General features: G+C 29.9%; 1 protein-coding gene across 1 annotated transcript; it reads left to right on the top strand.

Annotated features, from left to right (window-relative positions):
- The first annotated feature begins 1,714 nt into the window (after positions 1 to 1,714).
- On the top strand, positions 1,715 to 5,699 carry LOC11423570 (uncharacterized). The gene is made up of 7 exons (XM_003592963.4): positions 1,715 to 1,902; positions 1,972 to 2,071; positions 2,175 to 2,295; positions 2,606 to 2,727; positions 3,895 to 4,016; positions 4,103 to 4,262; positions 5,272 to 5,699. The coding sequence occupies exons 1-7, from the start codon at positions 1,776 to 1,778 to the stop codon at positions 5,378 to 5,380; spliced, it is 861 nt and encodes a 286-aa protein (XP_003593011.1). The 5' UTR covers positions 1,715 to 1,775; the 3' UTR covers positions 5,381 to 5,699.
- The last annotated feature ends 11,896 nt before the right edge of the window (positions 5,700 to 17,595 follow it).

Genomic DNA, 17,595 nt, shown 5'->3' with positions numbered 1-17,595 from the left:
AGGGTCTCGAGTAAGTACTTCTTTCATTCACTAGTCTCGCACCTTTTTTTTTTTTTGACATTTTTGAAAGTTGCGCATGATTCGTTAGTATACTTTTTTTATTGGAATAGATGATGTACTTAATTTTTTATTTTTATAGACAAAATGACAATATTCATAAAATAATTACGCATATAAATAGAGGAGTTGGGGTTCGAACCGTAGTAATAACGTTCGATCTAACAATTTAAAAAATTTGTCAGTTGAGTTAGGATTTGTAAACTTTATTTTCGTATTTAATATCACATTTTAGAAAAATATAACTTAATAAGGAATGGGAAAATTAACAAATTTATAATTTAATCTAAAGTATAAATCAATAAATAATAAAAAAAATTGTTATCCTTATTTACTTAAGTAGGTCAATCTCATAAATTTCAATGAATTTTTATAGTTTTATGTAGATTTTAGCATCGTCTTTTCAATTGATTAGACTTCTAAAAATCTTAACATTATCATATTTAAACAAAGATTGGCTAAGGTTTGATGGTTCTGTTGCGGTTCTTTTGGTGTTAACAACTTTAACAAAAAAGGCAAAGACTATGGACGGGAAGGTGCAAGATAGTAGTTTGGTATTACCATGATTTTTAAAGGCTTAATTGAACATCCAGTTCTTTAAATATTTTTTTTATAAGATCCGGTCATTTAACTTAATTCTTTATTTTAAAGTGGTCATATAACTATAAAATACCTCAATTTAGTCCCAAATCTCTGCTTCCGTCAATCAAGTTAGTCATTTTCATTAGTTTTTTATGCAAAAACCTTTAGCACAACCCTAGAAAGAGGAAAAATTATATCTTGACACAAATTCAAATCAAATTTATTTGAACATACACTTACAAATGAATTTTTTTTTATAAAAAAGTAGATTTAAATGATGTGACTAATTAATTTATGTTTTAATTTTTTACATTTATACGTGCGCCTCCATAAAAGAGATTGTAATGTAATTTTAGACCCAATAAAAATATAATTTAGTTTTAATTATTTATGTGGATTATGTTTTTGTTCAACTGAATTATGTTTGAATTAAGGCTTAAATGTTCTTTTAGTCCCTTAACTATTTAATTGGTATCGCTTTGATCCCTTAACTAAAAAAAAGATTGTTTGAGGATTTTAAGTTTTTTTTTAGTCTCGTTTTGGTCCCTTCTGTTAGGTTTCCGTTAGTTTTAATAAAAAAACGTTAAGTGTGGACACATGTCACCTTGTCATTGGCTCTGAGATTTTTTTTTCTTTACAAAAAAAAATTATAAAAAAAAAATTTAATTTTTTTTAAATATATATATTTTATTTTATTTTTAAAAAATTCTCAGAACCAATGAGAAGGTGACACGTGTTAACTCTGGGACACGTGTCACGTTGTCATTGGCTTTGAATTTTTTTTTAAAAAATATATATATTTGAAAAAAAAACAATAATTTTTAAAAATAAAAAAAAAAACTCAGAGCCAATGACAAGGTGACACGTATCCAGGAGTTAACTTTTTTTAAAAACTCTAACGGAAACTTAACAGAAAGGACCAAAACGAGACTAAAAAAAACTTAAAATCTTCAAACAATCTTTTTTTTAGTTAAGAAACCAAAGCGATACCAATTAAATAGTTAAGGGACCAAAAGAGCATTTAAGCCTTGAATTAATTAATAAATTAGTTAAAAAGCTTAAAGTATCCAACCGCCACGCCACGATACAGCATCATCTCTGATCCAATCTTGTTTGGTCTGTCTGTGAATCCAAAAATGAGAAAACGCGTCGTTTATGCTTGGGCAGTAGCTCTTATTTGCTTCATAGTACTCATGATTGTAACCCCAGCTATTCCTCAGTCCCAAGATTATCATAATTTTGCTGATCAACGCACCTTCTTTGGTAACTAACTCTATCCCTAATTTCTTCTACTTTCTTTTTTCTACTAATTTTATTTTATTTTATTTATAGGTATTCCCAATGCACTTAACGTCATCTCCAATTTCCCTTTTCTCATTATTGGTCTCATTGGACTTGTACTCTGTCATCATGGAAATTATTTTAAGCTCAGGTATTATTCCAACTACTTCATTTAATTTGTATATGCCGACAGTGTAAATTTTTGTATTAATACTATGTTGTTTTGTTCTTGTTATTATTGATGATTGCAAAAGCTTGCAAGGTGAACTATGGGGTTGGACATGCTTCTATGTTGGTGTGGCTGCTGTTGGAATTGGATCTTCATACTACCATCTCAAGCCAGATGATGCTAGTCTTGTCTGGGATAGGTTACCTGTGAGTTGACATACACACCGCACACAAAACTGACACTGACATGTAAAACCCTCTAATTTTCGAAAATGAAAGTGATTGAATGTAACTGTATGCCGTGTCGTGTTGTTGTCTGACATCAACATGTGTCGGACTCCAGACATACCTTCAATATGAAGGATTGAGGATACATAGGTTATACTATAATCTATGTAGTATAACCTATGTTGTTTATAGGAGCAATTTCTCACTGCTAAGTTAATACCCCTTTCCTTTTTTCTTTTTTCTTTTTTTTTTGTCAATTTTAATTCCTAATTTGCTTTTATCATTTCAGATGACTGTTGCTTTTACGTCAATCATTGCGATATTCATCATTGAGCGAATTGATGAAAGGAAAGGAATGATCTCAATTATACCTCTTGTTTTGGCTGGTGTAATAAGTATCGTGTATTGGAGGTAAGCTCACTGCCTTTTTTATTTTTGCTTTGTCAGCAATATTTCATTTACTTGTCTCATACTGTTATTGGAGTTCAATCATTGTTGAAGAATCCATATATGATTTTTTTTTCCACTCTTGTTTGACCTATTCCCTTCTCTAACAATGATAAACAAAAACTTTTGTTCTATTTATGGATAAAGCATAAAACTCAATGTGAATTCTGCAAATTTAATTTATCTTCCATTTATCACATGATTTATTGTGAAGAATCACAACATAGTTTAGACTTCAGAGAATCAGAATGCCAGAAGTTAAACTAGTCCTTTTTAATTGTACCTGTTCCAAGTACAATAGTTCCACCCTAGCTGCGATGTGCTTTACCAGGGTCAGTGATGTAGGTAGTCTGTAAACATGAACCTTTATGAGGAGCCTGACTCCAATATTTACAGAAGCCTAGACCTAGCGGAACTGATTACCTCCACGTCCCATGCCAGCTTAGCCCGTTTCTCGCCTCTTCTCCCTTCTGAGTTATAGGCCACATGAAAGTGGAGAGGGGAGAGTTGGTCGAAGTGGGCAGGGACTTCGGGCTTGAGGCACAAGAATCCGCTAGGGGCCCCATGTGGCTTGTGGATATGGCTCCAGGATCCTAGACGTTATGCTTTGTGGGGACTACACCCTCATGGTAGGCACGTGGTGGGTTCCCCTAGTCCGTAGGATTTATTTCTTATGGCGGTACATAGCCCCCCAAGCACGAGACCTGAAAGGGCGAAGTGATTGAGTAGTGCGTTCCTTATTGAGTAGCCAATCCCAGGGACGGCGGCACATTAATGTTATTTTATCATTCATTTATGTGGTGCCAATTTGAGGTTAAGGGCATGTTTGAGAGTTGTGTTTTGGAGGGTTTTGAAGAGGAAGATTTCGGAGGGTTAAGTCTATATATTGACATATATTTGAGTTTTAAAAAAATTGAAGGAATGTCATGATAGAAGGTCATATAATATTTTAATCATCCTTTTAATTGATTTTAGAAATAATTTATAAGTTCTTTAATTTAGAACTGGAAAATAAATTTTCCCCTCTATTTCCCTCCAAAACTCAACTCCCAAGCATAGCCTAAATGTAAGTACTCATCATTCAACTGAATTTTAACTCATTAAATAACCACTCGTCTTCCATTTACCTAGGTTCTTTGACGACCTCCGTCCATATGCTTTGATTCAATTTGTACCATGCATTGCAATTCCACTCATGGCTATTTTGTTGCCTCCAATGTACACTCATTCAACTTATTGGCTCTGGGCTGCAGGTATGTATTTGTATTACAGTATTGTTTCAGCTCAAAATTAATTATGAACACCAACTGTTCTTAGATTTTCAGTAAATTCTTTGCAGGATTTTATCTTCTGGCTAAGGTGTTAGAGGCCACTGATGATGTCGTCTACAAATGGACTCATCATATTGTCAGTGGTCATACACTTAAGCACTTGTTTGCAGCAATGGTTCCTGTCTTCTTGACATTCATGCTTGCAAAGAGGAGTGTGGAACCTGAGAGGTATATGCCTGTCCCCAGCAGTAAATTGCATATGATTGATCAACTTAATTCTAATCGAGTTTGAATTGTGTGCAAGAATACTTCCTAATTACGGGAATATGTAATTAACTCAAAATGAGATGGCATTGGGCTTAGGCCCTATGTGGTTTATAAAAAGTTGGATTAAATATGTTTTTTGTCACGATAAAATTCACGAGTTTTCAAGTTTAGTCCCTGCACAAATTTTCTTCAATTTTTTTTAGTCCTTAATTTTCTTTTTATAGAGACTAAATGCAAGACTAAAAACAGTTAATTTTTTTTGGTAAAAATTAATAAAAATAGGGACTATTTTTTTTTTTTTTATCTAGGGACTAAACTTAAAAAGTCATCATTTTATAGGGACTAAACATATTCAACCCTATAAAGTTTCAGCTTGGATATTGGGGTGTACATGGAGCTTGAAAATATGAAAGAAACATTAGTAAACTCTAGAAAGGGAACCTAGTCAATGGAGATTTTTCCTGTTTCTTTGTCTAATTATATGGTATATCTTGATTACAAACACCTGCTTGGAGTTCTTTTGTTACATTTTGATTTTAAACTCGAATTCTCAATCAACATGTTCACTCTCAATTGGTACACATGTACTTTTTGCATTTATTTCCGTCTTACTAATTTTTTCCTTTACCAGGATATATACAGCTCTTGTATGTTAGATTTCATATATTTGAGCCATTAACCAAATAATATGAGAACCTGGGTGGTAATGTTGACAGCCTTACTATATTTTTCCTCTCATGTCAATAAGAGCAAGGGGATTACACATGCATCTAGTTTAGGAATCACAATTCATCCAACAAAGCAAACTGTTTCTATCTTGTTTCTTTGAATCAATATCCACCCATGATTGTAGCGTTCGTGGATAACTTGTTCATTTTCTTCTGCTTGTTTGGAAAGCTGATTTACGATTATAATATCGTAGTTTGACTACTCTTCTTGATGTTTTCTGATTGTTGTGGTCTACATGCAGGCAAAGTTTGTTTAAGGTATGGAGGATTTCCTGGACAAAGGTCAAAGAAGGCGACTCCAATGTTGAGAGCTACACTTACTCAAGGGTGGAGGTTGAAGAACCACAGTAATGTCTGTCTACTTTCCTATCAACCACAAAAATGCTTATACTGGATTACAGAATATATATCATACTTGATCTTGGACTGAGTAAAAAAACCACAGTAAGCTAACTTTCATACAACGTTAACTGTAATTAGCTTACAGTTTGTATAGTTCCTGATCCTTATCATATAGCAAGGACCTTTTTAGATTTCAATGTGAAGTGTTGTCTAGTGCAATACTGGTATTTTTCCACCTGTATCATACACTTGTAGTGCTTGTTGGCACGAGAAATCGTTCCAACTATTTCAATGATATGTTAGACCGTGTTTACAGAACTTACGGGAATTAACTTCTAAGGTAAATATGTTAGGACATTCCTGATATTCTGCTGCGCTTATCACAATAATTTGAAGGTGATATGAGGTTAATATTAAACGTAACCAAAAAGATAGAAGAAGAGCAAGAATGTATAATGAAATGGAGAAACACATAAATGGAGAGGATCTTAACCCCTTTTTGTGGACACAAAATTAGCATTGAAGTTTCATGTGTCACATTTTACCATATTTTCTTAAAATGAGTTCATTTGGTAAACTCTATATGAATAGAGCTTTGTTTGTCACTTTACCAAATTTTATTAAAACTAATTCATTTGAGCTTACTCACTCACGCTCAAACTTTGAAAGGTCCCTTTCTCCTTTTATCTCAAATCCTCTTATTCAAATTTCATAGCATGATCCTATGTTGCTTCAATAACTTAAGTTGTTTTTCGGTATAATACAACAACCTTCCAACAAGGCAAGGTTGCAGCTTCTGATAACTGCTTCAATGATGGCTCTATTGCACTTCCTACCTAGTTTTTTGACTCCTATCCTGATCATGTTGATCTTGTTCTTGGTGATCCCTTTCTCTCTTTGCCACACTGCAAGATGAGGGACTCATGTTTAGATTCCCTTATCCTGAGTTTATGGGTGCTATTAGGAGAATAAAAGTTGGTCAGAGTTGGTTGATACAATAAAAACTCCATAAATGAAGTGCCTCTTGGCTCATCGTCACACCGAGAAGGCATCATTTATTTCTCTCAATATCAATAGTACTAATATATTCTGTATTTATGGTCCAAGTTCATAAGTGGAACAAAACAAAAGCACCATGGTCCAAATCAAGCTAGTGACAAATTGACAACCATAGTGGAAATAATGCCCCATTGTCATTATTTTTTTAGGAAAAAACAAAGTTTAAATGAGTTGGGTTTCAAGTTAATGAGGTAGGCCTTAAAATTTAAAGAACGTTAACGAAAATGCTTACAATTTACTTACCAATGAGAGGGAGCAATAGTTTAATGTCCTTGCAGAGTATGAATCTAACTACTTACATTTTCATTCTTTCTCTTCTTTTCTCTCGTATCGTATCAGCTCTTCGGATGTATGGATGAGTTTTTTTTTTCCCTTCTAATTTGCACCGAAACTAGGGTTGTCTAAAGGTAAAAAATCAACCACCAAAATATCTTTCATCATACTCTTGTTAGAATTTGCCAAAACAAATTCACAAACTTCTCTATTTCAAATCAAAATTGAGACATTTCCATTAAAATGGACTTTTTTGTTGGATTTTACAAAGTACACCAGGGCCTTTTATTTTTCACTTAATGTTGTAATGATGCCAGAGGGTAAGAGTAAGGGATGAGAAGAAATTTAGTCACTAAAACCCTTTTCGGTGGACCTAAACATAAATGATAAATTAGTGAGAAGTATTTTAATAAATGAATTTCACTAGTGTTTTTATTATGTATATTTCTTTCATAAATTGACGGTAAATGAATGGTAGATAAATGGGGTAAACCCTTCAACGAATATCCCTTCCGCTCAACTGGTCAAAGTACGGTCTCTATGCCTCCTCTAGGAACCGATTCCTTATTTGAGGCAAGAGAACACAACACAATATACTTGCAACTTAGATTTGGGTCATTAAGTAGTAATTTTGCCTAGAAAAAAGTCTTTAATATATCGTTTTCAGTAAAAGGATGCCCTATCTATTTCCAGTTTATATGCCTTTTGAAGTTGGAGGAAGGTCCCAAACAAAGTGGAACAACTTTAAATATGTATACTGTCATTTTATTTTTTTCTAATTTCATTGTTGTTGGATATGGTCGTCGTCTTATCAGAATTAAAAGAACCAATACTTACGTGACAAACTTTTATTCATGCAACCCACTTTAAACAAATATTTAGGACCACCTCAAAAACCCTTTTGTTTTTTTTCCACACAAAAAAAACCCTTTTGTTTTACCATTGATTGATGGTGAATGTTACCATGCATGCTGTCCCTTTTTATGATACAGAAGCACACGAATTCAACAAATTAGCATATATATGAATATGAATTATAATTAAAAGAATCACTAAGATCCTATAATAATTATGATTTTTATACCAAAGCTGTGGTTTGAAATGATTCTCGCTTCTCAACTTTTCACATAAATTCTCCTGTCAAAAGAAACTTTTCATAAATTCTCTCATCTTTGTAATTGTGAACAAGTTTATAAAGATTTTTTTTCCCTTACATGTGGACCAAGAAATACCTCAGTTTATTTTTTATTTTTTTATGAAAAATCTCAACCTTAGTTTTTCCATTTTATATAAAAAAATTATGACATATTTATTACATGGATACTAGTTAGTTTTTTTCTTCTTTCTAACTCATCATAATTAGAGTTTTTGAAAATCAAACTCAGATTTCTTTTCATCAGTTATGTTATCAACTCGTTGATAGATACTAGTTATTTTCTTTCAGACGTGAACAACTCAATGACAACATTAACACATACATCATGTAATTTACACTGCTTATACACGGAGTCGCATGTTTCAATTTGGAAGATTACGATTTCAAATCTCATCGTGGCATGGCATGGCATGAGGTGACTATAAGCATAAACATGAAAAGACCTATTCTCATCCATACCATACTATAGTGAGTGAGTATTAATGTGACACACTGCCCAAATTCCATTAGACCCTTATCCAACGCTAACTCATTCTTTTTGTATCCTGTGCATTTAGTGGCGAATAATAATATTATTCTCGATGCGTACTTACTTTTTGTACCCAAAAAAAGTTACCTAATAATATTCATGCCATATTTTCTCTTTAACAAAAGAGAAATGATATTTGAACATCCATTTAGTGACAACTTTTGTAACAACTTTCTCGCTTATACTCACATTACTTTTTATCTCTCTATTGCTATGATTTCCGTGTCAATACCATTTTTTTCTTTGTAAAATATGGTTGTCAAATAAGTTGTCATCAAATTGGTTGTTCAAATAACACTCCTCTTAACAAAATAGTAAAACTAGGGGAGTCTCTGATAAAAGTTTTCTATCTTATTAGCCCTAAATTAGTAGATACAAGTTATAGCATATCATCGATAATAAAGAAAAAAATAAGAAATTGTGTACCTTTAAATTAGGTTGGTGAAACATAATTGTCAGACGGATGAGAGGGATGACTACCCTCATTCCGTTTAGCACCAGAATATTCAGAATAATTTAACTGATGGGATGACGTTTAAATAGCTGAACGGCTGAGGGCATGAACCTCTCATTGGGCTTAGCTAAATGGTCTAACCCATCACGGTCCATTTAGAAAGAATAGATCAATCACACATATTCATCAAGTAATTAGTGCTTAACACAATAGACCACAATTTATAAAATAATATTAATTTATAATAATTGATTATTGTCAATCCATAATTGATTAATTAAATAATTAATCCAACAATCTCTCAGTTGGATGGCAATACTCAATTACTAAAAGAATATAAAATTTAAATTTTAAAATATGTGTATGGTCAAAGCACTGATCATTCAAAATAGAAGTAAGCTTTAATGTTGCGGAAATTGAATCCGATACAAAAAACAAATCATACAGATCAAAGACTCACTTTTCTAAGAAATGATGAATTTTTAGTGACACTTTGAATTAAAAATAATGTGTCATTAAAGAATGGCCCAAGCATTTTAAAAATGCTATAACAAACTCCCACTAACCCAAAATATCATAAACTTAATCAAATCATTATGAGTTACAATACTCATTTATATAAGTTTGTGGTTAGTGGTTCTGCCAATGAGTTTTCAATTTTATAAAAGTCATATATCCACAAAGGTATAAGAATAGTAATTACTTATAGGGATAGCCTATTAAGAGAGTGTAATTACATTTAATCAAAATCGATAAATGTTCTACGACATTCAATTAATCCATGTTTTAGAAAAATTGTGACTATGAAAATCCATAAAGTAATAGGAAATTCAAGAATCTCCAAAATGGATCAACATAGGTACCGTTTGCCCCGACTTTTTTTTCAGCTTCTCTATATTTTTAAGGAGAAGCTAGGCCAAACACAATATCAATAAAGTACCTTCGAAAAAAAAGAACTTTTTTTAGAATGCATAAAATTGAATGGGATGAGCTTTAACCAAAAGTTGTTGAATGCTACTTCAAAAAACTACTTCTTCGTAATTTATTTCACAAGCACCTCTCTTCAACTCACGCATGCAACCTTTTCTTTTATTTTTTAATATTATATTTCAATTTGTTTTTTTCTTCCATTTATTTTTTTTTAACCGGTCCATATAATTTTTTTAAAGGAAGATCAATTTAATTTTATTATCTATTTATGAAGGAATTTTATTATATTTTTATCACTTATATATTTAATTTTAATATCGTTTAATTATCACAACCTCACAAATATATTTATTCATGCTGTCGTTGAATGACACCAAATATTTTTATTCCCTTTCTTCAACCTCACAAATATACACACACATTAGCGTTTAGAGTAATATTTTATGTCTGTTTTTTTGTTACGCTAATGCGTATAATTTTTTTAGTGTTGCGTAATACGTACAATTATTATTTTTATAAAGTTTTGATTTTAATTAAAAGTACAAGTATAGATGCCTAAAAAAATTATACTTATATATACATATATATATATATATATATATATATATATATATATATATATATATATATTACACATTTATATTGTAACAAACTATGCATATCTTTTTCTTATTTAAAAAATTAAACATATCTTTTTCAATGACACCAACAATGTGACAAATATAATATCATATAATATAAATTCTTATCTTTTTAAATGACACAAAAAATATGGTATTCTTATAAAAAAAAATTGTTATATAGTATAATTGGAGAAGAAAAAAAACAAACTATTCTCTAGCTTAGCTCAGTTGATATAGAAAATGCATAAATATATGCAAGGACGCGGGTTCGAACCCCGGACACCACCAAAAAATAATAAATTCAAAATTTTGTGCAATATTTTGCCAAACAACTTTTAATTTAAAAATAACTTTAGAACTAAAAAAAAAAAATAAAGAAACCAAACAACTTTAGCTTTTTTCTTAAAGAACTTTATTTTAACTTTGTTTTAAAGTAGCTTTTAGACCGAAAAAAAGTCTGGCCAAACTAGGGATGGCAATGGGTACCCAATGGGTAGGGTACTACAATGCCCATCCTCATACCCACATTTGTAAAAATTACTCGTACCCGTGCCCGTATCCTCGTGGGCAACAACTTTAGTGCCCTTCCCCATATCCTATGGGTACCTAAGTGCCCATACCCGCACCCATTATCCGCACTTTAACTATGAAAAGACAATAAAAATATCACAATTGAAATAAAACTATGGTCTACATCTTTTAAAATTAACTCATAAAATAATATGAATCGTAGTATTTAATCAAATTAAAAACATCCAAAATATCTCTTAAAAATTGTACACCGGCAAGATGGAGTTTTTATTGTATTAAGCAATTTTCTGATTTATGTTTTAGTTTAGGCTTAAATAGCTAAATAAATTATTTAATTATACACTAAAAAAAAAATTACTTATGATATTAAATAAATATGTATATGCGGGGTTGGGCAGTATAGTACCCTTACCCGTGCCCATACCCATTTAAATTCGTGGATATTACCCGGACCCGTCCCCAGACCCATGATAGCGGGGTTTTACCCTACCCATTGTGGGTATTTTATGCGAGTATCCATTGGGCCTGAGTCCAATTGCCATCCCTAGGCCAAACGGTACCATAGACACTTAGTTTAAAGAAAATAAAATGTGGATTAATGTGGCCACTAGAATGAACGAACATTTATGATTATCTCAGTTTATAAGTACTTTAAGAACACGATATCATACTCGATAGGAGTATTGATATTATACATTGCACTTATTATTTATTACCTCATAAAATGTGAAATGTTGGTAAAAGAGAAGCACAATATATATTTACATGCTGAGAGGTTATTGTGCATATTCCAACAAAATTGACTTAAGCATCCAATCATGATGCTTATTGAGATATTAAAAGAATTTTAATATATATCTCAATATAATATAATGAGACTAAGGTTTAAAGTCTCCTAGGTTATGTCATATTTTATAGTGTGCACAAGAGTATATGGCAATGATGAGAGGTTATGTCATATTTTGAGCTCATAATATATATAGTGTTGTGTACACACTCCCACTGGCCCCCCGTATATATAAACAATAGTAAGTGGAATTCTCATTAGTGATCCCTGATATAAAAATATTATAATAATGCAATATATTCAACATTGGGATACTTAATTGCTAGTGCAAAATTATTAACATAAGTGGTTATACAATTTTAACTAACAGAGTTTCATGAACTCAACCACATATTTTGCACATTAGTATAGTAGAATTATTAATACAAATGGTAACTCAATGATAGTATGAAACCCTATTCCCTAAAAATTTAAAAAAAGATAGTATGAAACCCTATGTATATATAATTTATGAATGACATATATTATCAAGAATTGAGTTTCGTAGTTAACCACATATTCTGCATTTAGAATTAAGGAGAATGTAAATTTTCATTTAAGAATTTTATAACACAAGATCACCTTTTCACAATTAAAATATTCAAGGAATTTTATAAATATAGTAATCTTTATATGATAGAGTATGATGATTATATAAAAAAAAGGTTTATCAACATATGAGTGAGATAAGTCTCTAGTACTATAAAATAAGATGTGAGACTCTATTCACAATTTTAGTAACTCACTCAAAACTCAAATGCTACAATTATACTTACACACATTTGAGAAAAAAAAAATTAGGTTGCACGCAGCGGAAATACGAGACTTATAATTTATTATTATTGAGGATATAAGAGAAAATAGTCATAAACTTTCATAAGTATTAAAGAATAGCAATAATATAAGATATGTCTAATATAAATAATTTTTTTTTAACAAAGTTGTTAAGAATTTTAGGATTTTGACGTATTGCTTTTACAAAATTAGTTTACAATAATATAAAAGGATATCGAAGTGTGTAATAATTTATGAGAATAAAATTTATGAGAAAAGACTATAATTAATATCCTCAATATAAGTCTCTGCAATAATTTTAAATTTAGAGTTATGAAACAAAGAATATATTTGTTTATAAGATAATTTATTGACATGTAGAATTTGTCATCGCTCGCTTGTTAAAGAATAATATTTTCTCCACTTGGTGGATAATGGTAGTTAAACTAATAATGTATTTTTCTTACCTATGAAATGATGATTATGTTAAGTAGTGTCATACCGATAGGGTATGTCCATCACATTACACAATACATAGCAAGGATTCCCCCACTTGATAGAGAATAAATAATGATAGTTGAATTAAAAGTATGAAAGATATTTTAAATAAATATTCAACTATTTCTCTATCACATAATGATTATGTTAAGTAACGTCACACCGATAGGGTATGTCCGTCACTCACATAACAAAGGGATAGTAGCAATCCAAAATATTTATATATATAAAAAATAATATTTAAGTGAAATTTAATTCAATTTGACTAATATTGGATTGCAAAATTTACATAATTTGCATAGAGTAACTTAGTTATTGTAATTCTATTCAAGGATCTTAAGGATAATAAGTAATAACTATATCATCACAATGTACAATTCTTATGTCTCAAAAATTTAAATATTGATAGGGTGCTTTACACATAAGTATAACAAAATTAAGGTACATTGATTAATAGCAAAATTATATTAATAACAACACACCGATAAGGTATAATTGTCACCAATATATTGCTAATCTATTTAAGCAAATTTGCATGATTGCATCCACGATATGTGTGATTGCAATTATACAAAACAAAAATGTTTACGCTTAAAAGAATATGATAAAATAATATCATGCATAAACAACTCTATTTAACTTACCCAACTTCGGCCATATTCAAATAATAGAATGACATACTTAACAATATTTTAAATTAGCATATCATAAATATGACTTTAGAATTTATTTATATGAAATAGTATAATAACAAGGGTTATTATTTAGAATACAAGTGTGTCAATTAGTTTTCTATTTTATCTAGAGTAGAACTCTTAGAATAAATTTTTCAATACTCCCACTATAAATTAGAATTAGAATATAGATACAAAATGGAGTATTACAGTAATACTATATAATAATTATAGAGTTCTATTTAGAATATTCTGGAAAAAGCATTTCACTTCTATATAAGATATCATAATTGCACAACAAAGAGAAGAATGAATAAATGTTTTCATACGTGCAATAATATACGATAAGTCACAAGAGGATAAAAATAATTAAATCACGACTTACCTCGCAGTGTGTGATATTCATCCGTGTACTTTGAGCCAATGACTTTTGATGACTTATCGAGAATATATTATAATATAGTCATATAAAAATAATTATGAATAGAGAATAAGTCATTATAACTAAACATATATGAGACTCTAATTATAAATCAATATGATTTATATAAGAATTCAGATGTAAGGATGATAAATTTTAAAAAATTGCCTCAATTCTTGATAAGTTGTTTTGATAATAGTTAACTGATAAACAACAAAGAGCGTACAAATTTTAATTCATAATTAGAATTTTAGCATAAAAAATGCAACAATGCATTATTCACTATATATAAAAGTTTAATATTACTATGATCCAAATATTTAACTGCGACAAGACACATAATTAGATAATTAATGGTGTTTGTGATAAAATTTAGAGTAATAAACTACGGGTCTAGATTAGAGAGTATAGTAGAAAGCATAATGTATATTAAAGAGAAATATGTCAATTTTAGATTCAATTGATATAAATGGCATATATATACAACTCCCTATACTCATTTTGAAAACAAAATATTACGAGGACACTTCTAAACAATTTGTGACAAAAATCAAAGACAAGTGTCTTGGTTTAAATATGTCGCCAAAATATTGATCAATTAATAAACTTTGGATCTTTATGCTAAGACAATATGAATTAAAGAATATATTATATTAGAATATTTATAATGCCAAGAATATTTAAAATTGTAAAATTTAAATTGATTATATTTGGCATTAAAATTAATAAAATTGAGACTTCTATAAATTCATAATAGTAACATTTTAATTGATTAGATAGTTAGTGTTACTGATATAAGAGATGATTTTCAAAACAGTATAGGCTCAAATATTGAGAATATATTATTTGAAATAAATTATTCTCACTTTATTGATATATGATCTTTTCAAGATTTGACAAAATTTTGAAACCCATAAATCAAAAATATATATAGTATAATAATAGTCAAATTATTCTTGACAAGACAAATAATTTCGAGGGTATCAACAAATCTCAAAATATGTATTAATAAAGAATATTTGATGCAAGAATATAAGTCTGAGTCTAAGAATTTTCACAATCATATAATAATTTAAAAAAATATTTTAGACTCAAATATAGATCGAGTATATGATTTAAAAGAGTTTATGATTCTCGTATTAATTTGCATCAAACATTAAGAGATTTCATGAAGTAATTTAAATCCCAAATTTTAAGGTACAGAATAAATCAAATCTTCTTTAAGAATATTTTGGATGCAAGAAAAATTATATTTTTATCCCAAAATAATTTAATATTTACTAGTTAAATAGAGATGTAAAATTCCTCATTGATTTAGCACAAATAACCCGAATCAATTTAGCACTACAGGATTCAGAAAATAACGATCAAGTATGGGTTAGACTCGGAATTGATCGAATAAGATTTTCCCTCTTTCAATTTCACGAATTATTAATCCAATCGAGAGAAATTAGATTATTGGGGTTTTGCGGAATCCGGAAAAATAAGATTGAGTTCTTATATACGGTTCATGGGATATAGGTTTCGGCAAAAGATTGTATCAACAATCAACTTTTGTTCAACATATATAATAAAACCCTAGATCAAGCTTGAAATAGACCCTTTGATTCACTATTAAATTAGTCTAATAAGAATAGAGTTCATCGATTTAATAGTAGCCATATTCACTCTATTGAAACAAACATATGGCATAAAGAGATTATGTTGAAAGTCATACTGTACACATTTCATGTATTTTGACACTTTCATGAATCATACAAATTAACAATCTATTCCTCGATTAACAGGGTGATAGCCATAAATGTATCTATTTGGCTCTGATACCAACTATCAACTGATAAAAGTTTTCTATCTTAGCCCTAGATTAGTAGATACAAGTTATAGCATATCATCGATTATAAAGAAAAAACTAAGAAATTGTGTACCTTTGAATTAGGTTGGTGAAGCATAATTATCATAAGGATGAGATTGATGATTACCCTCATTCCGTTTAGCACCAGACTATTCAGAATAGTTTAACCGTTGGGATGACGTTTAAATAGCTGAACGACTGAGGGCAGTGACCTCTCATTGGACTTAGCTAAATGGTCCAACCCATCACGGTCCATTTAGAAAGAATAGCTCAATCACACATATTCATCAAGTAATTAGTGTTTAACACAATAAACCACAATTTATAATAATTTATTATTGTAAATCCATAATTGATTAATTAAATAATTAATCCAACAGTCTCCACCAATTTTGAAGCCCTATTATAATCTTCACAATTTTTATTTAAAAAGAATTGAAAAAAACAATTATAATGACATACAACTAAATTGTAGTTAAAGATATGAACAATAATTCAAACATGACTTTCATATAAGCATTTACCTTTGGACAATGCATAATGAACTTGTTGAATGCTTTGGAGTCGGACACAAGACATGTGATTAATTACATAAACCATATGTTCCTGTAACTATGCCTCATTGTTAGGAACAATATATTATAGGTGCATGAGTTGGTATTCGATTTCTGAACACCTCATTTATTCATTTGTTGAATTTCTAACCAGATGAAAGAAAAAAAACTACATAAAGCATCTTTTATATAATAGACATTACATTAGCATCTAGCTCGTATAGTTAAGAGATCGAGTGTGATGTTGTAAGTTGGAAGTTTTAATATTATCCAAAACTCTAGACAATTTGGACGTATAAATTATACCTTTAATTCTTTATTTCAAGCAACGTGAGACTTATTCTCTGGCACACAGAGTTTAGAACTATTGGCATTAAATATCAAATTTCCAGCAACACTTTCTTCATGCATTAAGTGTTTTTAACATAGAGAAACTGCCTTTTTTCTTATATTGCTTGTAACATGCTAAGACATAATAACACAATGGCAGGAATTCTAGAGATACACACGGATGTCATGATAAATATGCTTTACCTTTTTAATTTATAATAACCACAATTAATAATTTGCTACTGCTTTTGTGTTCACACATTTTGTACTAACTAGTTTATTCATTCATGCATGTGTTTTAGCCAGTCAAGTAGTCGACAAAATAATGTAAAATCTGAAAATGATGTTGCAATTATATGAGAGAGAGAGGAAATAATGGACACGAGTCACGCGGATAGGATATATCTTGAGCATATAATACACACCTTTTCTACTCTCTTTTTTATTTTATTTTATTTTTTAAATGTTATTAATTAAAATAATACTAATGACTCATTTACTTAGTATAGTATTTCATAGACTCCACTCTTCTTTAAATTGGTTTTATTATATAATATAATACAGTATAACAACGTATGTATAACATTTTGCTAAAAAGAAAACATATATATAACATTTAGTCAAAATATATAACACAATCAATCAATTATAGCTTTAATTCTAACTACCAGCTATATATTCAAAACCACATTTATCATATTCATTGGGTCACTATGTTATATACCTCATTAGTGCTACAT

This window comes from Medicago truncatula, chromosome 2 (assembly GCF_003473485.1).
Source record: "Medicago truncatula cultivar Jemalong A17 chromosome 2, MtrunA17r5.0-ANR, whole genome shotgun sequence".
NCBI lineage: Eukaryota > Viridiplantae > Streptophyta > Magnoliopsida > Fabales > Fabaceae > Medicago > Medicago truncatula.
The sequence above is the reverse complement of the archived record's forward strand: the minus strand, read 5'-3'. Positions and strand labels throughout refer to the sequence as shown.

What these genes read in the sequence shown, in the direction of transcription:
- LOC11423570 (XM_003592963.4), top strand. Translation starts at nt 1,776, where the DNA reads ATGAGAAAACGCGTCGTTTATGCTTGGGCAGTAGCTCTTATTTGCTTC. An exon ending in TGATCAACGCACCTTCTTTG is followed by an intron (nt 1,903 to 1,971) that starts GTAACTAACTCT and finishes TTTTATTTATAG; the next exon opens with GTATTCCCAATGCACTTAAC. An exon ending in TTATTGGCTCTGGGCTGCAG is followed by an intron (nt 4,017 to 4,102) that starts GTATGTATTTGT and finishes AATTCTTTGCAG; the next exon opens with GATTTTATCTTCTGGCTAAG.